Source organism: Phaseolus vulgaris, chromosome 6, assembly GCF_000499845.2.
Source record: "Phaseolus vulgaris cultivar G19833 chromosome 6, P. vulgaris v2.0, whole genome shotgun sequence".
Classification (NCBI taxonomy): Eukaryota; Viridiplantae; Streptophyta; class Magnoliopsida; order Fabales; family Fabaceae; genus Phaseolus; species Phaseolus vulgaris.
In genome coordinates this window covers 24,499,127-24,525,734 of record NC_023754.2, presented here as the reverse complement: position 1 = coordinate 24,525,734, position 26,608 = coordinate 24,499,127, and the positions used below count along the sequence as shown (strand labels likewise).

Here is a 26,608-nt window from a genome sequence, read left to right as displayed (position 1 = left end):
TTATTATTTTTTTTGCCATTGTTTATTTATTTTTGTTTTTATTTTATTATTGTTGTTTTTATTTTCTATACTTATTTATTTTTGCATTTTTTTCTTCTCATTTTTAAGCATTAAGTCTAGCATTTGCATTAGTTTTTTTTTAGAATTTTGCATTTAGAGTAGACACTTCAATATTATTTGTGTGTCCACTATTAATTAATACTAATTGACTTTAGTTTTTTTATAATTATGTCCTGTATTTTTTACTTGAAATTAACATGATTACATCATCAATAATAATAATAATAAATATTAATTTATGTTTATAGATTCAACTTTTATGTTGTTGTAGAGTTTAATTTTTTATTTTCTTCATTCTTAAAAAATAATTTTAACTAAACATTTTTAATTTATTACTTTTTTTATTTTGTAAAAAATCATTTATTTATTTATTAATTATATTTTTAACTACTTTAAAAATTAAAAATACTTATTTTTAATGTTTTTAAAATTAAAATTATAAAAAAAATTATTTATTTATTTATTTTTAAAATGGTTATAGATAGAAAAATAAAAAACAAAAAAATACTAGATAGAAAAAAAAAAAAAGTGCTAGATAGAAAAATAAAAATAAAAGAGTAATAGTTAAGAAAATAAAAATGTAAATGGTGTTAAATAAATTTACGTATTGTTCAAATAATAAAAGAATTTTTAATATAGACTAGTTATTTGATGCTGAATAATGTTAAACCAATTTGTTATTTGATGCCGGAGGAGAACCTGAGGAGAGTGTGAAAAGGGAAACGGTGGATCTTGGAAATGGAAGCGACGTCGTATACATTCAGCGGTTAATAACCTCCGATCAGTCATGGAAATGGTTCCAATATCTCGACAAACACATTCCATGGACCAGACCCACCATTCGCGTCTTCGGAAAATCCTTCCTTCAGGTTCATATCGTTCCCACGTTTCTTTCAAATTCTACCCATTCTGGAACGTGGGATTCCACAAAATTTCATCTTTTGTCGTTTAGAGTTTGGAGTCTGGGGTTTGGTGTTTAGAATAGAAAAGAAAAAACTATTAGCCATCAATCTAGTTTGAAAATACGCCCCTGTTCTTACGCAATTAGTGTAACAAATGTTCATTTTTTATATAGGTTTGATTTTCTGATTTGTTATTATAGTTTAAAAATCTTTTCCTTTTAAAAATTTCTTTAAAAATTTTTGAGCAGGGTCTTCAACTAGTGAATTCCTCGTACATGTTCTTGTAACCGAGGAGTGAAGAGAATAATAACCACACAATTCTGACATAAGATGTTAGGAGTCTCATATGAGTAGGATGAACTATTTGATGTGGTAGACTCTTCCTTCTAAGGAACTAGTTTATTGGGTTGGGTTCTCCACTTGTGCTTAAGTCCTAACATAAGATGAATCATAACTTACAGAGTACTCTCTTGTATATGGATAGGATAGATGAACCAAAAGATTCTAATGCCATTTAATGTAATTCTCTACAGCCTCGAGACACATGTTATGTTGCAACTCCAGGTTTGACTGAGTTGACTTACAGTGGATATCAGCCGCATGCATATTCTTGGGATGATTATCCACCACTTAAAGACATATTGGATGCTGTAAGAATGTTTCTCAATCAACATTGTTCCTCAACAATTCTGCTATTAATGACAATATATTTGACTAATGTCTTTTTTGCCCATGTTTTGTTGTGTTTCTTAATATTTCTTTCTACTTACTTCTGAAGGTCCATAAAGCTCTTCCTGGGAGTAGTTTTAATAGCTTACTCTTAAATAGGTACAATGGTGGTAATGACTATGTTGGTTGGCATTCTGATGATGAGAAGCTTTATGGACCAACACCTGAAATTGCCTCTCTAAGTTTGAGATGTGAACGTGACTTTGTTCTGAAGAAGAAGCCATGTAAAAAATCTTGCGGTATGATTTCTTTTGTTGTTAGAGTTATGATTACACTTGCAGAGTCTCCTGTCTTTCTTCCTGTATATGTTAATACAATAGTAGTGGATTTTTATGTGGATGTTCATGAACTTGTTATCATTTGTTGTGGATCTTCAGACGGAAGTGATGAACCTGCCAGCAAGAGATTAAAGAAGGGTAGCCATGATGCTGATAGCATACGTTTAGACTTAAACATGGATCCCTTTTGGTGATGAGAGGCTATACCCAAAGAGATTGGATTCACTCTGTGCCCAAGCGTACGAAAGCTGAAGCCACACGCATTAACCTTACCTTTAGGCGGGTTTTTTGATTGACTTGTGGTCAGAGCAGGTTTCGGTTAGTATGCTAAGAGGTATGTTTTTGTGACATGTTGATACATTTGTAAAGCTTTATATATATGTTTGTGTTACTGGTACCATTATCTTTTTGGTGGAATTATGAATTCCTTAAGTAAACCTCCTGGTGGTGGTTCCTGAGTAAAATATATTATTATTATAAATATATTTTTCATCCGTGATTACTTATAATGTAACATAAAATATTGAGATCATTAAAACGTAATAGCCAAGAAAAGAGTGAGTGGTGGTAGCAAATTATCTTCATAAAAGAATCATACTTCTATATATATCCAAATAGATATGCTATCATTAATTTCAGTTGTGATAAACTTGATATCTACTACTTCAATTTGATGAAGATTAATATTTTATCTGGTTCATCTTTTCGTTTTCTTGTGGCCCGATAAAACTCTTCTTTTGTTAAGTTATGCATAATTCTATTATATGAGATAGGTGCCTACAAAATGCAGAATGGATTCATGCGATTCAAAACGGACACCAACTTTTAGTACGATATCAGTTAAAATGGACTCAAAATTTGTTTATTACGATAGAACATCATCTCATTATCTATTATTTTATGTTCAAACTAAAGTATTATGTCATGATTCAAATTGAGTTATTATGTGATGCTTCGACCGATGTACTATATGATGATGGATTTGTTTGATTATATGATCTGATGATTGAGTTTGATTGTATCAATTAATGATTCATCTTGTACACATAATTTGTGTTTTAAGAGTTTTTTTTTCCTTAGTATAAAAATCTTAAGTGGCTTGAAGTCTTTATGAATCCATGATCACTTCTACCAAACTCTATGTCCCCTAAATCAACACAATTTACAAGAACAACTATCACACAATCACTTCTTTTGGCCACAAAGCTTTCCTTTCCATCTATAAGAATAAATCAACAATTTCATGTGTCTTTCCTCTTCCAACAAACACATGAATTATATAATAATGAAAAACATAATGTAATTTCACAAATATATTATTATAAAAGATAATAAGTTGTCAATATATCATAATTCTACATTAAAAAGAAATATAACTAAAGAAAACCAAAATCTCTTATGCATACCAATATCCTACACAATTGTTGCTAGGAATGTTCGCTGCATCCTTTTAGCCAAAAGAATAAGCAACACCATCCATACTGAAAAAAAAAACATTGGGAAACCACAACCACTAAGTATATCCTATGTGATAGTCTTCATAATGAAGGAGTCAAATGCCCTTAGCTGCTCTGCGAACCTTCATGAACTCAATAGCCTCACCATCTGAATACAACCGCCACAAACATTAGTGCATATGTGCAATCGTTGTATACATCATATACAATCTAATATACACAGGAAAACTTATCAATAATCATATTTGACGTATAATCACAATGTTCAAGTATAACCTTAAAAAAAACCTTCAAAATTTTATTGAAGGTTATATACTTATTATTTAACCAAAATAATTTTATTTAACACAAAAATTAAAAATACTTACCCATTATATGGTACGAATATGAATATCTTCCAAGGTTGGTGTTCTGCTACTTTGATCAAAAGCTGACCTTATTTCTAAGATAGTAGAATAATCATCCCAAGATTGATAGTCTTCACTTCTAACAAGTTCATTATGTCTTTCTTGTGCATTTGACTTTCCTTCCAATTTTCGAATACTTTCTAATTCTAATGTGACTTCCTTCGTAGTTGGTCGTCTCTTTCCATTAAGCTCTAAACATCTATTTGCAAGATTGACAACTTCCATGATATGATTTTTCTCCCCTTCCTTCATCACCCTTTCATCAATAATATCAAATACACAATCTTTCTCCACGCACATGATGAAATATGAAGCTAAACTTTTGGCTTCCTCTGAAGTTGTGTGGGTTATTGGCTTTTTCCCTGTTAAGAGTTCAACAAGAACTACTCCAAAGCTGTAGACGTCACTTTTTTCTGTGAATTGACTAGTTTGAAAATATTCAGGGTCCAAGTATCCAAATGTTCCTTGAACTACTGTAGTAAGGTGAGTAACATCACTGGAAATCATTCTAGATGTACCAAAGTCTGCTACTTTTGCTCTATACTTTTCATCCAAAAGTATATTTGTTGACTTGATATCTTTATGATAAATAGGCTGAGAAGCAGCAGAGTGCAAGTAAAACAAAGCTCCAGCAACCTCAGTGGCAATTCTCAAACGAATGTCCCATGTCATTGGCAAATCTTCATTTTGTTGATGCAAGTACTCAAAAAGGTTACCATTAGGAATGAATTCATAAACAAGCAAAGGAATTTTAGTCTCCAAACAACTTCCTAACAACTTGACCACGTTTCTGTGGTTAATTTGTGACAGAATGACAAATTCATTGATGAATTCTTCTATTTTTCCTTGGATCTTAAATTTTTTCACTGCAATAATGGTTCCATTTATCAGCATGCCTTTGTAAACAGTAGCTTGACCTCCTTTTCCAACTACTCTATTCGTGTTGAAGTTATCTGTTGCCTTCTCCAACTCTTTTAAGCTGAAAAGTTTAACTTTATCCACATTAACTTCACCAGAGGACAATCTTTGTTGTAACAATAATCCTCCATTTCTTTTGAACATTCTTTTTCTGTATTTTTCCACAATAGTTTTTTTTGTACCCTTCAACACTCGCCATAAAATAAGGAGTAAAATGATGGATCCGAAGCTTAGAGAAACTCCTACATATTTTACCACATCAATACATTAAAATAAGTGTTTCTCACTTATATGCAACTTTGAGCATTTAGAAAGTCTAAAAATTAAGATTAAACTAACACAAATTTAGAAAAATTTATAATATATTGCTTGTTGGATTCAATTAGTAGCCCAATATGCTAAACTAAGTCTAGAAAACTTTTCCTGGCAAAGAACTTAAGCACATAAGAGTATTTAAATAAGATATTATTAAACAGTATGTATGTGTGGAGTTATTTAATGTATCTACCAAATATGAAAAGGGCATATGCAAGTGTGGAGAAGTATATCAAGTCTGAATCCACTGGCCAAGTAAAGGTTATAGTCATTTTCTTAAGTAGGATGTTGCCAAGATTGGTTAGTATGATAGCAAAATATCTATATTTTAATTTAAAAAGTATACACAATTTAAGTTAACAAAAAAATATATCTTTTTAACTATAGTATTGATGTATAATAGTGATCATCATAGTTATGGATTAACATTGCCAAGACACACAAGTAAAATTAAGTATGCCAAGAGATCCGATAAAAAACTCTTTTATTATACAAACATGTACTAAAATAATTTACATCTTAAATTGACTTTAATTTTTACAAACCTCATTTATCCCACAAAATTTACAGCTTAATTCATATCCACTGAAATATATTAAATTTTGTAATTTTTTTTATTCAAATTTAAATCATACTTATATTAATTACTAGGATACTATTTACCTTTACTTTAAATATATTACTGGCATATTCACCAACTTTAATGATAACTAATATTTTACAAAGAACATGAATAATTACTTTTTAATAGATTTCCTTTCCCACCATATTTTTTTCTATCAATACAATTTAAGTTCAAAATCCTACTTTAAGAAAAAAGAATTCCAATTTCCATTACATCAATGACTGTTGGTCTAGCTCATTAGCTCCCATAACAATGTAATATATTTCACATTCATATATCTTATTTAATGGAAATTGAAAACTTCTAGTTAATTTTTTTAATTAATGACATTAAAATAAAGAAAAAATAATAAATAACTCAAGTTACTCAAATATTTTGAGTCGATTTTGAATTATTTGAATATTGTTCATTCAATAAAAGTCACTCTTAACTCATTTTTCTTTCATTGTTAAATATATTAACAAACCTATTTTATTGTGACATTTGAATTTTTACTGTTTATGTTCGTACATATATATTTTTATATAATCTTAGAATTAAAAAAAAAGAAGAGAAAACAGTCTTACACACAACAGATCTATAATGTTTGTTTGATTTGGTTTATTGAATTATTTACGTTATATCTTGCTTTATTTATGTGCTATGTTGATATAACTAGCGATTTTTTTTCAAAACAGTAAACATGGTCTGAATAAGTCATGTACGTCTTAACAAATAGTGCAAGTTCAAGAGCGATGTTGATTTATGCAGTCAAATAACAAATATCAAAATACATATTATAAGAAAAAACATAAAAAAAATAAAGGAAAAGTCAGATATAAATATTTTTATTTAATAATCAAATTTATCGTAGCTACATTCGGTGGTGTAAAATTACTTTTTCAATTTTATTCTCACAATTGTTCATTAAAATTGTAAAGAAAATTATTATATACCCATTTTACAATCACTTTAATAATGTAATAATGTATATTAGCATTTTAAATTTTATTATTTTGAGTTGTTAAGTGGGTGTTTTTGTTATGAATATCAAAATATCATTATCCAGTAAAGAATCTTTTAAAGTCAATTTCAACCACTTTTACAAAAATAATTTTATTGAAAAATATATAACATACAATAATTATTTAGAATGTTTTGGATTACTATCCACTAGAATAAGTTTTATTATTTCCTAATATGAGTTTCTTCAATGCAGGTCACAAAATAAATTAGTCATGATATTGTGAGGGTTGTTGGTTTGACAAGTTTACATACGATATTTAACGAAACTATTTGATGTGGTCGTTTTTTCTTTTCATTGAATATTAATATTAAAACTATTATCTTTCAATTAATATGTTACATTTACAACATTACTTACCACATATAGAATAAGATATATTAATAACATAATCAGTTATACATTTTTTTTAAGGAAATGAATAAGGTTTAACATTATAATTTTTGTTTTTTATGTTTTTTAATTTATTGATTTTTCGCACTTTTTTTATTTATTTTACTCGTGCGTGAATATTATATTTTTAATATATAAAGATAATCAATGTTCCTAATTAAGAGAAAAAAATCATATAAGTTATTACCACTTCATAGTTCATACATACCTTTTATTACGGCACTTATCGATTTGCTGTGTTCCGGACGATAAACTGTGAAGAATAAAGTTTAAAATATTATAAAAATGTTATTCAATACAAATGAATGCTGATAAAGAATCTCAATTTTTGTAATTGTTTTTCTTTTTTATCTTCTTACAATTTTACGTTTTAAGAAGAATATTTTGATAAAATCTGCTATTATTGTTTTTATTTTGATAACTGGCTTTTTAAGCATGTAAACAAAATTAGACGCCCAGAGGTTTATCATAGAAAGAAGAAGCTTTTTAAGTGCAGTAAGTAATAGGTATAATAATTATAATTAGGTAGGGTTGAAATAATATATTTACCTGCTGGACAACCTCCCTCAAAGTAGGGATTACCGGAACCAAAGCAGTAACATCTCTGACCTGAACGTTTATATCGTGAAGATGTAACATTAGTATCAATACACTCAGAGAGAGGATCTAAAGGAAGTGTAAGGTTCAAATTGTTCACAATCTCCCATTCAAGCACCGCAGGGACTACATCTAAATCCTCCATCACACCATTCACAGGAAAGTAGCTTCTGGGAGCATTATAAGAATAGTATCGGTAGCTGTAGTACGGATTTTGCTGTACAACCATGGCGTAACTGCACTCATGACTACTTTCTTTCTCCTTTAAACCTTTTATTTCAATGCTGTATTCTTTAAGATACGATGGCAGGGAACTTTCACAGCAAGACGTCCCATTACAATCACTTTCTCTAAGCTCGATATTTCCGATATCACCCACCTTGTAGTTCTCGTTGCAGGTGGACACACAACCACTAACTTCTGATCCATTTAACTTCAAAATAGCAATACTGTTACAACCTGCGGCCACAAATTTGTTGCGTTCTTGGGAATACACGAAAGGGCTTCCTTCCAGCGACTGGTTGACCGGCGGAGAATCTTTGGATCCGCAGTTACTACGGTAAATAGGATGCTTGATAGTAACTGTGCCTGCTTCGACATAAATGGATGTCACTTCCAGTCCTATTGACTTGAGGTAAGGTGTGTGACTGTAATGGGTATATGTGGAAGCGTTTCTGCATTCTATTTCAAACCATTTTTCTGCATAGCACTCCGAACTCTTCATTCCAAAGGGAAAGGGAATTGGAACATCTCCACATCGCGAATCACAGCCAGGCTTTGCTACAGGTAACTCACCTTGTGCAGATACCTCCCATATTACCAAAATGATGAAATGGATCACCAATTTCGGAATCATTGTGTCTTGCTGTCTGCTTCAAGATTCAAGAGGTGTATTACAACGATTTTGATAGAATTGCCTAATATTTATAATTTATTGGTTTCTTCTTAATAATTTTGACAAATTAGAACAGTTTTATAGGTATATATATTTTGTCTTCTTATCATAGATGACTTCAAGTCGTTCGAGTTACATTTGTAAATTTCGTAAGAGAATTAAATTAGTCTAGAATCATGATACATTGATAATTTCTTTTTTTATAACTTTTAATATTATTATTTTAATTATTTTTTATATTATAAATTTTTTCTTTATTATATATTGTTTTAAAAAACTATCATACGAGGTATTCTATATAATTTTCCTGAAAGAGTTGGAAAATGATACACTCACCACCCCCAATTTTCTATATCATTCCAATTTTTTATACAATCACATTACAATTTCTAATAGTATTATTTTAATATTTTTTTATATCATTTAATTATAAATGAATCCTTTATTATATATATTTATTTTTAAATTCATCATCTCAAGAATTGTATACAATTTTAAATAAAAGTTTTCATGTTAGACATCATTATACAATTTGACACTCAGTTATGTTAACACCTCAACAAGTAACAACAATAATTTGCCATCATATGAAAAAAAATATTATTAAAAAAAGAAAAAGAAAACATAAATATGAAGAACTAGACCAAAACTCATATATTAACAAAAATGATACATAAATAGACTATACATATTCATAAAAAATTCTAAAAACATAATAAATAGTAACCTATTATATTAATAAAAAAAATTCTATAAATAAATCATTAGTGCCGATTAATTAGGACAGCTTCCAGGAAAAGTCCGAGAGCAGCCTGACTTGACTTTTGCAAAAAGGAGTAAATAGAAAGAAAAGTATTAAATTATGTGAAAGATAAGTTCAGGCAAGTGAATGATGGAGAAAGAAAATAAGTAGTTAGAGTTTATTATATATATAATCTAACTTTACTCTCTTTTTTCTGATTTTCGTTTTAAGAAATTATGCTTTGACGTCTTAAAAAATCACTCTGATAACCTAACAATATATTATAATTAAATTTAAAAATTAAAATTGTGATATTTTTATTGATAAATAATAATTTTTTGAGATATTAAAATCTATTTATTCAATTTAAACGAGACAAATGTTTTATAAAAGAAAAATTTTAATTTTTCAAAAAAAATTGAAATTGAAAAAAAAAAAACAAATTTGCTATGTTTTTAAGAAAAATAACATTTTCAATAACTAATGTTTTCGAAATTTTTTATGTTATGATTATGAAAAACATCTATATACAATATTATGAAAATCTATATCTATTTTTTTCTCAAAATAAAATAAAATTTTGAGTATTAAAAATCATATGCTATTATTATTATTATTATCAATAATATATTTTACTAATTCAAAAAATATATTTATTTATAAAATTTATAATTTATGAGATTCATAAATTTTAAACATAAAAACATATGCATATCTAATGTTTTTTTTAAAATATTTCAAAACTTTAAAAATAAAAATTATACTTACAAAATAATTATTTTATTTATATAGTAAAAACTTAATAATATTTTTTATTTATTATTTACAATCTTATTTCTTTATTGTTAGGATGTTAATATTATTTTTTATAAACTTTTCCAATGTTATTAGGAGAAGTCCACAAAGCTTGATATAAAACTTATTAAACATGTTTGAGAATATTTTTTATTTATATAAAAAACTCCCTGAAAATCAATTTCATCTGTATACAATGGATAAATTATGTTTGATCTTATTTAAAAATTTGTGAGGTAAACGATATAATTATGTATAAAATTGTGATAAACTTTCACTCTTAAAAAGAATAAAATGTGTGTATTCTAGTATTTCACAAACTCACAAGTTAGATCAATAAACTACATACCCATAACAATACACAATTATTATATGCAATAAATAAAATACTATCATAAAAAAATCACAAAATTTAACAAAAATATAGTAAAAGAAATATTAAAAAAAAAAATGATTTCAGAATAATTTATTAAAGATAGTATTTAACTTCATACCTTGACTATGGATATTTATATTACTATGATTTATGGTCGTAAGCAATTTCTTGGTTTCTTCTTTATTGACCTTTCGTTCAGGTTTTCTACTGCCAGTTGGAACACATAACGCGCTCGAATAAATTATAACAGTAGTGGGAAGTCTGAGAGCGACCATGCTGACTTTTAGGCATGCTTCAGTGAGTACTCTTAATATCACTCTCTTGATCGAATTAATATATAATTAAAACAGTTAAAATTAAATACTAGTTAAAGTTTAATATATAATTAAAACAGTTAAAATTAAATACTAGTTAAAGTTTAATATATAATTAAAACAGTTAAAATTAAATACTTGTTAAAAGTAGTTACAGAAACTTTCTGTCCTGAAAAAACATGAATAATTATTCATGAAATCAGTTAATGCTTTTGTATGTTAGATTCAGCCAATTATTTAAATGAATCCATAACCAAAACATTATAAATAAACTCTCCATATAAAAGTAAGATATGTTTTTAATCAGTTCTTATCATCACATCTTGAATACTGAGTACTTACTTGATCGTCGAAGTACATTTTTCAAAGTTAACTCCAAACCAAACATTAGTGAATTAAGGAAGAAGTTTTAGAGTATCGAAGAGCGAGAGAGTATGAGGATTAAAGAAGGGTAATAGAAAAAAAAATTTGTTGACATTCTTTCAAAAAGAAAAATGATACATGGATAACCTTGCTTTAGTATACTTTTTTTGTGCCTAAAACTTCAATTTTTATACGAAATGACAAAAATACCATTTTTTATATCATTAATTAGATGCGGTATAGTGAAGCAAGGTGCCAATATATCATTGTTCATTCGAAAAATATCATTCACTTGACAAACCATTTTAATAATATAATAACACATATTAGAATTTTAAATTAAAAAATTAAACAAATATTATTATTTAGGAATGTTATGTGTATGTTTTTTTATTTAATGGGAGTCAATAACCCTTAAAGCAGAGGGAATAGATGAATTTGGAAAATTAATGATAAAAATATTCCAACCTTTATTTAGATGCAGAATACAGCAAAAGAATATGGTAATCATGTTCTATAATTTCTTATCTAACTTCACTCATTTTTTTTTCTATTTTATTTCTTTAACTAAGACTCAACCTCTTTGTTGGTTACAAGCATGTAGCGATAAATGGATCCAGATAAAGTTACAAAACTTGTATAATGAATCCAGATGAGCAAGTTTACTCAAATTTTGGATGGGTGTGATGTGGGTGGTTGTATTTAATTTGTATTAGTATTTGTAACATTGCGCGTTGTTTATTTGGCTGTAAAAAAGTTTGTTTGTATTGTATGAACTAAAGATTAATTGTTAGAACTCGGTTAAGGTAGTAGATTTTTCAGTATAGGATGCCATGCATTTCTTTTGAGGTTTAATTTGAAGATATTTTGAGTCTTATGGATAGTGTTAAACATGTTGATTTTTGTCACTACTTTATGTATAAAATTGAAACACTCCTAAAATAAATCTAACAACTAAGATACCCTATCTAATTTTATTTTATTTACTTTTTTTGAAAAAAAAATATCAACTGAGTTGAACCATATTCACCTTCGGGTAAAATGGTTTTCCAAATCATATTTACTGTGGAATGTTATATCCATCATGGTTTGTTGGAATCTTCCTCATTTTCCGCATGTACCCCAAAGCTTTCCCATCTACACAATGGAAAAGGGTCCTTTTTGTATTTTACAACCCTTTTTGCATATTGCCTTTTTCTATTACCACAAACCTAAATAGAAGTTATGTATAGATTATATAATTTAAAACGCTGAGCTAAACCTTTGTAAAAACAATAGTCATGAACAACTCAACTACTCAACATTAATAACAGTGAATTATAATATAATTAAATTTGTTTTTCATTTTTATAAACTTAAAATTGATTTTTATTTAAATTTTATCTCCTGAACATTTGTAATATTGTTCACGTAATAAAAGAAAGATTTTTTAATATAGACTAGGATGTTATTTGATGTTGAATAATGTTAAACCATTTTTATATAATTTGAATAGTGAGTTATGTAAGTTTTTTTATTAATATAAGTTTTTTTTTTCAAATTAAACAACTTCAAATTTTTATTTTCACTTTATATCTATATATATATATATATTATGTGTTAAAAAGTAGTTTAATGTTGAATACTTAACTTAAAGAAAAATAAAATATATTTGTTGATAGCATTGTTCTTGATGTAAAAATTCCTTGCATTTATGAAGAAGAATGAATAATGTTTGTTTACTTGACCGTTATTTCTTCTCTGCATTACATATGAACAAATTTCAATGGGACCAGTCGATGATTTTTTTTTAAACTAAGCTAAGTCCTCCTTGTGGTTTATTTGAGGTCAAATCTTATAATTATTGTTTACCAAAAAAAAATATATCTTATAACTATCATTGTACATTAAAACTTAATTTCTCTTAAGTAAGTAATTTGCATTCGAATTGTACTGGTACGAGTTGGACGGTCATCTGTTACAATGTGAACTTTAAGCTTAACTCAACCCCATAAAATCGGCTTATTGAGGTGAGGATTGCACCCACTTATATACAATGAAAGGCTTTAATCTCTAGTCGATGTGGGATCTCCATATTACAGTAAATGAATATGAATATTCCTTGTCTGATGTGATGCTTTAATGTAGCGTACATAATCGCACGTAATCGTAATGAAGAAAGAGAGGTTTTGATGAACCCTAATTGTAGAGAAAAATAAATATAAAAGAAAATTTTATTCACTTGTATATTAGAGAGTAAAATACATTATGTATATATAAGAAAAAGATTAAGACCTAGCTGAAACAGAAAAGGAAAGTTGGGCCAAACAAACAAAGCCCAATAGTTTAAAATAGAAAATTAAATATATTAACATCATCTAAACCCTAAATTCGGTCAACATCGCAAGTCGCATGATCGTCCACTTACGTTAACCACAGTTGCAAGGTATTGTGCGACTGACCGTCCCATGACGACAAATCATGAGTTGACCAAGTCAACGAAGTTAATCCGTAATTAAAGGTTATTTAGTGCAACTATAAGCGTGGTCAAATCCCCTAATCCGACCCATTAATGAAGGCCCATTAAGGTAATATAAATAATGCAGATTCCAAGAATCAGGTATGTCATTATCAACAGTGTTCTGACAACCGAGTGTCGAGTCCTTTGCTGACTTGATCATCGGAGTGTCTTTTGCAGGTACCATCCAAGTCTGTGCTCCCGAATGACCAAGTCAGCGAAGTTAATCCGTAATTAAAAGTTACTTAGTGCGAAACTAAGCACGGTCAAATCCCCTAATCCGACCCACTAATGAAGACCCATTAAGGTAATATAAATAGCGCAGATTCCAAGAATCAGGTATGTCATTATCAACAGTGCTCTGACAACCGAGTGTCGAGTCTTTTGCTGACTTGATCGTCGGAGTGCCTTTTGCAGGTACCATTCGAGTCTGTGCTCCCAATTGGCCGAAAGGCAAGATGAGAAGGAAATGAAGAATTAGAGGAAAGGAAGATTGGAGGTTAGAGTGACTGACTGATGGATGCATCAAGCAATCGTTCTTTGGGCCTCAATATCTATACAAGAACATGAATAATATAGTTAAAAAACATAATTTTGTTTGATTTAAATTAAAACATAAAAAGATTTATGTGAAATGAGATGAAAAATTCTATACACACATTTTTAGATTTTTTGTAATATATTATTTTGAATACAATTAATTTGTTATTATGGTGCACTTATATATGTTTCATCAATTTTTTTATCCAGTCTATCACTCTTGATAATATTATATTATCTATTTTAATTGTTTAAAAAATATTGTCCCGTATACTTCTATGAAAAAGTTATTTTCTAAAATAATAAGAGAACAAGAAGTTATACAAAAGCTAGTTTAATTTCTTATATTTCTTATAAATTGAAAATTATTAAAAAAAATTGTCTAGATGTTACTTTCTATATAGTAAGTTTTCTTCATACTTTATAATTTTTAATATTTTTTTACTAATAAGAAAAAAAAGTTAGAAAATGTTTCTCACCTTCTCAAAACTATATATGTCAAAAGGCAAAGGTGGAGCATCAGAGACCTTGTGATTTGCTGCAACAATTGGATATTCCTGACTGAAAATGAGATAACATTGCTATGAATTTTGTTATTAATTTACCAAGATCAGTAAGGAGTCATGATGTAGTCTGAGTGATAGTTGATCGACTGACAAATAATGCTCACTTTCTTCTAATTTAATGATATCTATGGCTAAGTTGGCACAATTATACATCAAAGAGATTGTGAGATTGCATGGAGTGTCTTCTAGTATTGTTTCAGATAGAGATCCCAGATTTACTTCACGGTTTTGACTGACTCTACAAGATTCATTGGGAACTAAATTGAGAATGAACTATGCATATCATCCTCAAACAGATGGGTAGTCTGAGAGAACGATCCAATCCTTAGAAGATCTGTTGAGGACATGTGTATTGGATCATCTGGGAGGTTCGGATGAGATGTTGCCTGTGGTGGAGTTCACTTATAATAATAGTTATCATGCTAGACACTTGATGACGATGTAAATTATGAGAATTTGATGGATTATGCTTGTTCTTAAATGTCAAATTTATATTAGAATTCTTAAAAATAACTAGTTTACCCTGTGTTTTGTTTTGTATTTGTTTTCTTTAATCCGTGATGATAGTATTGAAATTGCATGTGATAAAACTCTTCAATGAGCAGCTAGAGAAATAAATGTTTTTATGTTTTGATTGTAAATTTTTGTTTTGTGTATATATTAAATCACTTTGAAAAAGAATATATTTTTAAAATACAAATATGAAAAAGTAATATATGTTTATATGTTAATTAGATATTGTTTATTTTGTTTCTTATTTTATTATATATGGATAAAATTAGGTATGTTAAAAAACTAAACCTTGTAATTTTTTTATAAGGTTAATATATTAAAATTAATTGAAAAAATAATAAATAAAAACATGTTTAGAATTATATCTATACCTATATATAATCGGGATTCCCTCATAACTGTTTCTTATATACATCTATGCTTCCATGATTGTTTTTGATATATATAACTGTTTTTTATATATTATTTTTAGTTATTTTGTAATTTTGTAAATATTAAAACAGTTATCAGGATAGAGTTTTTTTAACGTAAAACAATTTTTGAATTTAGGTTTTTGAAATATATCTTTATTTCTTCAGTTTTCACTCACACTTTCTTTTCAATTTGAATTTATATTTAGAATTTTTATTATCATTTTTCTCTCCTCCTCTTTCTTATTTTATCTCTTCTGTTCATATCACTACCATTAGATAAAAAGATTCATTCTCCAAGATAAGAGTAAGAAGCACGCATCCCACGTTAGTATCTGTAAGTGAGTTTTCTTTTATTGGTTGTTTAATTGTTAATGTTACTCATTTTTATTTTCATACACTGAATACGGAATACTGCACAGGTACAGAGTTATCTTGATACCATTGTTGATGTGGGCATCGATGGGGATGAATGCGTTCTGAATATGACATTCTTGCGGAGAGATAGTTTGTTATGGAGTTTCATATCTTATTCTTTTTTTTTCTTTTCATTATTATATTTCTCTTTTTTACTTTTATGTTAGTAACAACAAATCAAAATTAGTGATTAACAAGAATGATGACTTAATTTCTTTAAGTTACAAAGTTAACTTGACATGTGGACATGGGAGGATGAATGTTTTCGGAACATTCTTGCAGAGAAGAAGAAAGAAATTGAAAAATAAATATTTTTTTAAAATTTGTTACAGAGTTTCTTATCTTATTATTCTTTTTTTTTTCTTTTCATTATTATATTTCTCTTTTTTAATTTTATATTAGTAACAACAACTCAAAATTGGTTATGTTATTGTGTTATAAATTTAAATTTGTTTAATATATTTTTTACTACAACTTAATTATTAAAATAGTAGGTTAAAACTCAATGAACGAAAATGTTTTTATTTTTTTTTTATTTAGTGATATTTTATATTTAAAAGATAGAAATATAAAATAATATACAATATATTAATAATAAAAAAAATTCGATGCAGAGGCGGTTTAGCGTATGTGTTTCGCTAGTTTATCTAAAAACAATATGGGATGATCACAGTTTGCAATTCTATTCTATCAATTAGAATGTGAAGAGGCTATGAACGTTTTGTGATCACCGATGAATGTGTTGAAGTTGAAGGCGGTGCCGGAGGAGAACCCTAAAGAGAGTGTGAAAAGGGAAACGGTGGATCTCGGAAATGGAAGCGACATTGTATACATTCAGCGGTTAATACCCTCCGATCAGTCATGGAAATGGTTCCAATATCTCGACAAACACATTCCATGGACCAGACCCACCATTCGCGTCTTCGGAAAATCCTTCCTTCAGGTTCATATCGTTCCCACATTTCCTTCAAATTCTACCCATCCTGGAACGTGGGATTCCACACCAATTTCATCTTTTCTCGTTTACCCTTTAGAATAAAAAAGTGAGGCTATTAACCATCAATCTAGTTTGAAAATACACCCCTGTTCTTAGGCAGTTAGTGTAACAAATGTTCATTTTTTTTATATAGGCTTGATTTTCTGATTTGGTATTATAGTTTCAAAATCTTTTCCTTTTAAAAATTTCTTTAAAAATTACTGAGCAGGGTCTTCAACCAATGAATTCCCTCGTACATGTAACCGAGGAGTGAAGAGAATAATAACCACACAATTCTGACATAAGATGTTAGGAGTCTCATATGAGTAGGATGAACTATTTGATGTGGTAGACTCTTCCTTCTAAGGAACTAGTTTATTGGGTTGGGTTCTCCACTTGTGCTTAAGTCCTAACATAAGATGAATCATAACTTACAGATTACTCTCTTGTATATGGATAGGATAGATGAACCAAAAGATGCTAATGCCATTTAATGTAATTCTCTATAGCCTCGAGACACATGTTATGTTGCAACTCCAGGTTTGACTGAGTTGACTTACAGTGGATATCAGCCGCATGCATATTCTTGGGATGATTATCCACCACTTAAAGACATATTGGATGCTGTAAGAATGTTTCTCAATCAACATTGTTCCTCATCAATTCTGCTATTAATGACAATATATCTGACTAATGTCTTTTTTGCCCATGTTTTGTTGTGTTTCTTAATATTTCTTTCTACTTACTTCTGAAGGTCCATAAAGCTCTTCCTGGGAGTAGTTTTAATAGCTTACTCTTAAATAGGTACAATGGTGGTAATGACTATGTTGGTTGGCATTCTGACGATGAGAAGCTTTATGGACCAACACCTGAAATTGCGTCTCTAACTTTTGGATGTGAACGTGACTTTGTTCTGAAGAAGAAGCCATGTAAAAAATCTTGCGGTATAATTTCTTTTGTTGTTAGAGTTGTGATTACATTTGCAGAGTCTCCTGTATTTCTTCCTGTATATGTTAATACAATAGTAGTGGATTTTTATGTGGATGTGCATGAACTTGTTATCATTTGTTGTGGATCTTCAGATGGAAGTGATGAACCTGCCAGCAAGAGATTAAAGAAGGGTAGCCATGACGATCAGCATACGTTTAGACTTAAACATGGATCCCTTTTGGTGATGAGAGGCTATACCCAAAGAGATTGGATTCACTCTGTGCCCAAGCGTACGAAAGCTGAAGCCACACGCATTAACCTTACCTTTAGGCGGGTTTTTTGATTGACTTGTGGTCAGAGCAGGTTTCGGTTAGTATGCTAAGAGGTATGTTTTTGTGACATGTTGATACATTTGTAAAGCTTTATATATATGTTCATGTTACTGGTACCATTGTCTTTTTGGTGGAATTATGAATTCCTTAAGTAAACCTCCTGGTGGTGGTTCCTGAGTAAAATATATTATTATTATAAATATATTTTTCATCCATGATTACTTATAATGTAAAATAAAATATTGAGATCATTAAAACGTAATAGCCAAGAAAAGAGTGAAAAGAGTGAGTGGTGGTAGCAAATTATCTTCATAAAAGAATCATACTTCTATATATATCCAAATAGATATGCTATCATTAATTTCAGTTGTGATAAACTTGATATCTACTACTTCAATTTGATGAAGATTGATATTTTATCTGGTTCATCTTTTCGTTTTTTTGTGGCCCGATAAAACTCTTCTTTTGTTAAGTTATGCATAATTCTATTATATGAGATAGGTGCCTACAAAATGCAGAATGGATTCATGCGATTCAAAACGGACACCAACTTTTAGTACGATATTAGTTAAAAATGGATTCAATTTGTTTATTACGAATCTACGATAGAACATCATCTCATTATGTATTATTTTATGTTCAAACTAAAGTATAATGTCATGATTCAAATTAATTTATTATGTGATGTTTCGACTGATATACTATATGATGATGGATTTGTTTGATTATATCATCTGATGATTGAGTTTGATTGTATCAATTAATGATTCGTCTTATACACATGATTTGTGTTTAAGAGTTTTTTTTTCCTTGGTATATAAAATCGTAAGTGGCTTGAAGTCTTTATGAATCCATGATCACTTCTACCAAACTCTATGTCCCTTAAATCAACACAATTTACAAGAACAACTATCACACAATCACTTCTTTTGGCCACAAACCTTTCCTCTCCATCTACAAGAATAAATCAACAATTTAATGTGTCTTTCCTCTTCCAACAAACACAACAAACACAGGAATTATATAATAATGAAAAGCATAATGTAATTTCACAAATATATTATTATAAAAGATAATAAGTTGTCAATATATCATAATTCTACATTAAAAAGAAATATAACAAAAGAAAACCAAAATCTCTTATGCATACCACTATCTTAACTAGCTTAACTTATAAACTACAACAAGGAAGGAAACATCCTCCTTACAGCTACAAAGAGAAATGAGTAGGTGTGATGTGACTATAGAACACAAGCTGATGCCACAAAATTGTTGCTAGGAATGTTCACTGCATACTTTTACCCAAAAGAATAAGCAACACCATCCATACTGAAAAAGACATTGGGAAACCACAACCACTAAGAGTATATTCTATGTGATAGTCTTCATAATAAAAGAGTCAAATGCCCTCAACTCCTCTGCAGACCTTCATGAACTCAATAGCCTCACCATGTGACCAATGAATACAACAGCCGCAAACATAAGTGCATTTGTGCAATCGTGGTATACATCATATACAATCTAATATACATAGGAAAACTTATCAATAATCATTTGATAACGTATAATCACAATGTTCAAGTATAACCTTCAAAATTTTATTGAAGGTTATATACTTATTAGTTAACCAAAATAATTTTATTTAACACAAAAATTAAGAATACTTACCCGTTATATGGTACGAATATGAATATCTTCCAAGTTTGGTGTTCTGTTACTTAGATCAAAAGCTGACCTTATTTCTAAGATAGTAGAGTAATCATCCCAAGATTGATAGTCTTCACTTCTAACAAGTTCATTATGTCTTTCTTGTGCATTTGACTTTCCTTCCAATTTTCGAATACTTTCTAATTCTAATGTGACTTCCTTCATAGTTGGTCGTCTCTTTCCATTCAGCTCTAAACATCTATTTGCAAGATTGACAACTTCCATGATATGATTTTTCTCCCCTTCCTTCATCACCCTTTCATCAATAATATCAAATACACAATCTTTCTCCACGCACATGATGAAATATGAAGCTAAACTTTTGGCTTCCTCTGAACTTGTGTGGGTTATTGGCTTTTTCCCTGTTAAGAGTTCAACAAGAACTACTCCAAAGCTGTAGACGTCACTTTTTTCTGTGAATTGACTAGTTTGAAAATATTCAGGGTCCAAGTATCCAAATGTTCCTTGAACTACTGTAGTAAGGTGAGTAACATCACTGGAAATCATTCTAGATGTACCAAAGTCTGCTACTTTTGCTCTATACTTTTCATCCAAAAGTATATTTGTTGACTTGATATCTTTATGATAAATAGGCTGAGAAGCAGCAGAGTGCAAGTAAAACAAAGCTCCAGCAACCTCAGTGGCAATTCTCAAACGAATGTCCCATGTCATTGGCAAATCTTCATTTTGTTGATGCAAGTACTCAAAAAGGTTACCATTAGGAATGAATTCATAAACAAGCAAAGGAATTTTAGTCTCCAAACAACTTCCTAACAACTTGACCACGTTTCTGTGGTTAATTTGTGACAAAATGACAAATTCATTGATGAATTCTTCTATTTTACCTTGGACCTTAAATTTTTTCACTGCAATAATTATTCCATTAATCAACATGCCTTTGTAAACAGTAGCTTGACCTCCTTTTCCAATTACTCTATTCGTGTTGAAGTTATCGGTAGCCTTCTCCAACTCCTTTAAGCTGAAAAGTTTAACTTTATCCCCATTAACTTCACCAGAAGACAATCTTTGTTTTAACAATAATCCTCCATTTCTTTTGAAGATTCTTTTTCTGTATTTTCCCACTATAGTTTTTTTTGTAGCCTTCAACACTCGCCATAAAATAATGAGTAAAATGATGGATCCGAAGCTTATAGAAACTCCTACACAGTTTACCACATCAATACATTAAAATAAGTCTTTTTCACTTATACGCAACTTTGAGCATTTAGAAAGTCTAACAATTAAGATTAAACTAAAACAAATTTCCAACATTGGAAAACCTTATATATATATATATGTATATGTATAAGCACATAAGAGTATTTAAATAAGATATTATAAAACAGTATGTATGTGTGGAGTTATTTAATGTATCTACCAAATATGAAAAGGGCATATGCAAATGTGGAGAAGTATATCAAGTCTGAATCCACTGCCCAAGTTAAGGTTATAGTAATTTTCTTGTAATGAAAGTAGGATGTTGCCAAAATTGGTTAGTATGATAACAAAATATCTATATTTTAATTTAAAAAGTATACACAGTTCAAGTTAACAAAAAACTATATTTTTTTAACTATAATATTGATGTATATTAGTGATCATCATAGGTATGGATTAACATTGCCAAGACACACAAGTAAAACTAGGTATGCGAAGAGATTCGATAAAAAATAGCTTTTATTTTATACAAACATGTACTATAATAATTTACATCTTAAATTCACTTTAATTTTTACAAACCACATTTATCCCACAAAATTTACAGCTTAATTCATATCCACAAAAATATATTAAATTTTATAAATTTTATTTTTTTTATTCAAATTTAAATCATACTTATATAATAATATAATTACTGGGATACTATTTACCTTTAATTTAAATATATTACTGGTAGAAAATATTCACCAACTTTAATGATAACTAATATTTTACAAAGAACGTGAATCATTACTTTCCAATAGATTTCCTTTCCCACTATATTTTTTTCTATCAATAAAATTTAAGTTCAAAATCCTATTTCAAGAAAAAGAAGTTCAATTTCCATTACATCAATGACTTATTGGTCTAGTTCATTAGCTCCCATAACAATGTAATATATTTCACATTCATATATCTTATTTAATGGAAATTGAAAACTTCTAGTTAATTTTATTAATTAACGACATTAAAATAAAGAAAAAATAATGAATAACTCAAGTTACTCAAATATTTTGAGTCGATTTTTGAATTATTTGAATATTGTTCATTCAATAAAAAGTTACTTTTAACTCATTTTTCTTTCATTGTTAAATATATTAACAAACCTATTTTATTGTGTGACATTTGAATTTTTACTGTTTATGTTTGTACATATATATTTTTATGTAAAAAAAAACGAGAAAACAGTCCTACATACAACAGATCTATAATTTCAATATCATGAAATTTCCTAATTTTTGTTTGATTTGGTTTATTGAATTATTTACTATATTATTTTATTTACGTTATATCTTGCTTTATTTCTGTGCTAGGTTGCTAGCGATTTTTTTATTTCAAAACAGTAGACATGGTATGAATAAGTCATGTACGTCTTAACAAATAGTGTAAGTTCAAGAGAATGTTGATTTATGCAGTCAAAGAATGTTGATTTATGCTGTCAAAGAATGTTGATTTATACGATACTTGAAATTTTTTTTATAGTAACGAATAAAGTTTAACATTATAATTTTTGTGTTTTATTATGTTTTTTAATTTATTGATTTTTCGCACTTTTTATTTTATTTTAGTCGTGTGTGAATAGTATATTTTTAATATATAAAGATAATCAATGCTCCTAATTAAGAAAAAAAAATCATATAAATTATTAACCACTTCATAGTTCATACATACCTTTTATGATGGATATTGTTACGGAACTTCTCGATTTCCTGTATATCGGAGGAGGATCATCTGTGAAAAATAAAGTTTAAAATATTTATAATAATGTTTTTCAATACAAATGCTGATAGCAATGTCTATTAATAAAAAAAGATTGGAGTGAAAAACAGCAAATAAGAACTGTTTCAAAGAATACACTCCCATTATTTAATATTTATGTTATGGGTATTTTCTCTTTCAAAGTATTTTATGGACATTGAATATATATATATTAAAAATGCATATTTTATAGACTAAAAAATATTAATTTTAAATAAATAAATAAATAAAGTAGTATTTAAGAACTAAAAATATAAGAATTAGGATTAAAATAAGAAAAAACAAAACAATATTGTAGTCGTAAATTCTTGAATTATACAACAGGAAATAATATATTTACCTTTACAACCTCCGACAAAGTAAGGATTACCGAAAGTGAATCGGCAGGAACATCTCTGACCTGAACGTTTATATAGTGAAGATGTAACATTAGTATCATCACAGTAGGAGAGATGATCTAAAGGGAGTGTAAGGTTCAAACTGTTCACAATCTCCCATTCGAGCACTGCAGGGACCACAGCTAAATCCTTCATCACACCATTCACAGGAAAGTAGTAGCGGTAGCTCAGAACTTTCTCTACAACCATGGCGTAACTGCACCCATGACTCGTTTCATTATCCTTTAAAGCTTTTATTACAGTGCTGTATTGTGTAAGGTACAGTGGCAGGGAACTCTCACAGCATGACTTCCCATTACAATTAGCGTCACCCACCTTGTAGTCCTCGTCACAAATGGAGACACAACCACTACCTGACCCATTTAACTGCAAAAAAGCCATAATATTACAACCTGCGGCCACAAATTTGTTGTATTTACGGGAATACACGAAAGGGCTTCCTTCCAGGGACTGGTTGACCCGCGGAGAATCTTTGGATCCGCAGTTACTACGGTAAATAGGATGATTGATAGTAACCAGGCCTCTTCTGAGATCAAAGGATATCACTTCCACTCCTATTGACTTCAGGTAAGGTGTGTGACTGTAATTGTTATAGGAGGAAGTGTTTCTGCATTCTATTTCAAACCATTTCCCTGCATAGCACTTCGAACTCTTCATTCCAAACGGAAAGGGAATTGAAACATCTCCACATTGCCATTCACAGCCAGGCTTTTCTACACGTGTCCTACCAATTCTTGGAGGATATGCAGATACCTCCCGCATTACCAAAATGATGAAATGGATCACCAATTTCAAAATCATTGTGGCTTGTTTCGCTGCTTCAAGATTCAAGAGGTGTTGGTGCAAGCCTCCAACTTCATACCAGGATATGGGTGTTTATATTACTATGATTTTCACAAGATTGCCTAATATTAAACAATAGTTTATTGGTTTCTTAATAATTTTGACATCTTCCAGGAAAAGGCTCAGAGCAGCCTAATTTGACTTTTCAAAAAGGAGTAAATACAAGATATTAAAATATGTGAAAGATAAGGGGAGGCAAATGAAGAAGAGAAAGAAAATGAATAGTTAGAGTCTTTGTAGTTTATTATATGGACAAATAAAACAGATGTTCCAAACTTTACTTACCAAAAGATTCTCCTTCCTAAAACATTTATTAAATTTTATATCTATGTTTTATATTTATATATATATATATATTATGTCATATCATATATATGTTATTATCAAACTTTACTCTTTTTTTTCTGATTTTCATTTTAAGAAATTATACTTTGACCTCTTAAAAAATCACTCTGATAACCTTATTTTAATAATATAACAATATATTACACTTAAATTAAAAAATTAAATAATATAATTAAAACTTTGATATTTTTAATTGATAATAAATATTTTTTTTAGATATTACACTTTATTTGCTCAATTTATACGAGACAAACATTTGATAGAAAGAAAAAAAATTAATTTTTCAATAAAATTGAAATTGAAATTTTCATATTTTCTATATTTAAGAAAAATAACAGATTTAATAACTAATGTTTTCGAAAATTTTTATGTTATGATTCTGTAAAAAAAAAACATTTATACACAGCATTATGAAAAAATCTATTTTTTTCTCAGAATAAAATAAAATTTTGAGTATTAAAAGTCATATATTATCATTATTATTATTATTATCAATAATAAATTTTATTAATTTAATAAATTTATTTATTTGTAAAATTTATAATTTGTGAGATTCGTAATTTTCAAGTATACCTCATATCTCTTTAAAATAATTTGAAAATTTAAAACTTTAAAAATAAAAATTATAAACTTATAAAATAGTTATTTTATTTATATAGTAAAAATTTAATAATATCTTTTATTAATTATTTACATGTTTATTTATCTTTATTAAAATGTTAATAATTAAGAACTTTTTCTAAATTATTGTGAGAAGTACAGAAAACTTTATCTCGTTTTGATAAAAATCAATTTCATCTGTATACAGTGGATCAATTATGTTTGATCTGGTTTAAAAATTTGTGAGGTAAACTATAACTATGTAACTCGACGGATGAATTCAAGAAAACTCGTAGTAAGAAAATTAATATAATGACATTTTGATGAAGTTCTTTTTCATATAAATTGATTAAATTCATTGTAAAGTATACTTATTTAAGATCTCTTTAAAACTTACGCACAGCCAAAAATTCAAAATAACAAAAAACTAAGTGAACCAATATATATAATAATTACTCTTAATTTCACCATTTTCTTTATTTCAAGATTAATAACTTAAATTAATTAGGTATTTTTTTTTACTAAGAAATAATATTTTGTGTGAAAGTGTATCCACTAATAGCATGTATTACAATTATTTCTCTCCTCCTCTACACGTAAGTTAATATAGAGAGAAAGGAAGACATGATAAAAGGTTGGAGCAGAAATATATATATATATATATATATTACTATGATTTCCCAGTTGGAATAGTTGGAATAAATGATGTCATAATAATAGTACCCTCGTGACTGTCAAATCACCGACATTATCACTTGTGTTGTTCTACCGAAGAGTCTGAGAGCGACAATGTTGACTTTTTCCATGCTTCGATGAGTCTTCGTAATATCACTCATAAATATACTGAAATTTGTGATAAAAATTATATGGTCTGTCTGATTAATGTTATATAATTTCTTTCATTTTGGACGGAAATCAAAATCAAAGTATTCTTGTTTATGTTTTATTTTTTAAAAATTTATGTTATATTATATTATATATGTTATATAGAATAACTTCACTCATTTTTTTCTATTTGATTTCTTTAACTAAGACTCAACCTCTTTGTTGGTTACAAGCATATAGTAATAAAAAGTTACTACACTTGTATAATGGATTCAGATGCAAAGGTTTACTCAAAATTGAGACATATCCTATGTGTCACTCACTCCTTCCCTCTCTTCTTTTTCTTCACTTCTGAATACTTTTTTATTTGGCTCAACTTTTCTCTCACCTTTATTTTCGATCATTACCAGATCCAAACAGGATAACACCCTACATCCATATGCGGCTACAGTATCATCTCCAGTCTAGACAAGGGCTCTAAAAAAAAGAGGAGTAGCCACCTTTCCGTACAAAGAATTGTCAACCTCAATATTTTTCCAACTCATATTTTAGTGTGGAATGTTATATCCATCATGGCTTGTT

General features: G+C 28.6%; 2 protein-coding genes and 2 pseudogenes across 6 annotated transcripts; 2 read left to right on the top strand and 2 right to left on the bottom strand.

Annotated features, from left to right (window-relative positions):
• The first annotated feature begins 728 nt into the window (after positions 1–728).
• On the top strand, positions 729–2,472 carry LOC137832127 (DNA oxidative demethylase ALKBH2-like; annotated as a pseudogene).
• A 1,296-nt stretch (positions 2,473–3,768) lies between these two features.
• Positions 3,769–8,566, bottom strand: LOC137832128 (putative wall-associated receptor kinase-like 16; annotated as a pseudogene).
• An 8,205-nt stretch (positions 8,567–16,771) lies between these two features.
• Positions 16,772–20,964, top strand: LOC137832126 (DNA oxidative demethylase ALKBH2-like). 5 transcript variants are annotated; one of them, XR_011084519.1, is made up of 6 exons: positions 16,772–17,055; positions 17,598–17,714; positions 17,843–18,032; positions 18,171–18,403; positions 20,501–20,540; positions 20,651–20,964. XR_011084519.1 is itself a non-coding variant. In XM_068640140.1 (5 exons), the coding sequence occupies exons 1-4, from the start codon at positions 16,846–16,848 to the stop codon at positions 18,359–18,361; spliced, it is 708 nt and encodes a 235-aa protein (XP_068496241.1). In that variant the 5' UTR covers positions 16,772–16,845; the 3' UTR covers positions 18,362–18,403; positions 20,651–20,964. The 5 variants fall into 5 exon arrangements, 3 of the variants coding, with proteins under 3 accessions (XP_068496241.1, XP_068496242.1, XP_068496240.1); XR_011084518.1 differs by having other exon boundaries at positions 20,225–20,540; XM_068640140.1 differs by lacking the exon at positions 20,501–20,540.
• On the bottom strand, positions 19,395–24,285 carry LOC137832125 (wall-associated receptor kinase-like 8). Its single transcript, XM_068640138.1, has 4 exons — positions 23,356–24,285; positions 22,929–22,988; positions 20,019–21,217; positions 19,395–19,871 (listed from the first exon to the last, which is right to left on the bottom strand). The coding sequence occupies exons 1-3, from the start codon at positions 24,212–24,214 to the stop codon at positions 20,022–20,024; spliced, it is 2,115 nt and encodes a 704-aa protein (XP_068496239.1). The 5' UTR covers positions 24,215–24,285; the 3' UTR covers positions 19,395–19,871; positions 20,019–20,021.
• Positions 24,286–26,608: the final 2,323 nt, after the last annotated feature.

Coding starts and splice junctions, on each gene's coding strand:
- LOC137832126 (XM_068640140.1), top strand. CDS start 16,846: ATGAATGTGTTGAAGTTGAAGGCGGTGCCGGAGGAGAACCCTAAAGAG. Junction 17,056..17,597: donor TCGGAAAATCCTTCCTTCAG/GTTCATATCGTT, acceptor AATTCTCTATAG/CCTCGAGACACATGTTATGT. Junction 17,715..17,842: donor TTAAAGACATATTGGATGCT/GTAAGAATGTTT, acceptor TTACTTCTGAAG/GTCCATAAAGCTCTTCCTGG.
- LOC137832125 (XM_068640138.1), bottom strand. CDS start 24,214: ATGATTTTGAAATTGGTGATCCATTTCATCATTTTGGTAATGCGGGAG. Junction 22,989..23,355: donor CTTTGTCGGAGGTTGTAAAG/GTAAATATATTA, acceptor TATTTTTCACAG/ATGATCCTCCTCCGATATAC. Junction 21,218..22,928: donor AACAATATCCATCATAAAAG/GTATGTATGAAC, acceptor TAAACTGTGTAG/GAGTTTCTATAAGCTTCGGA.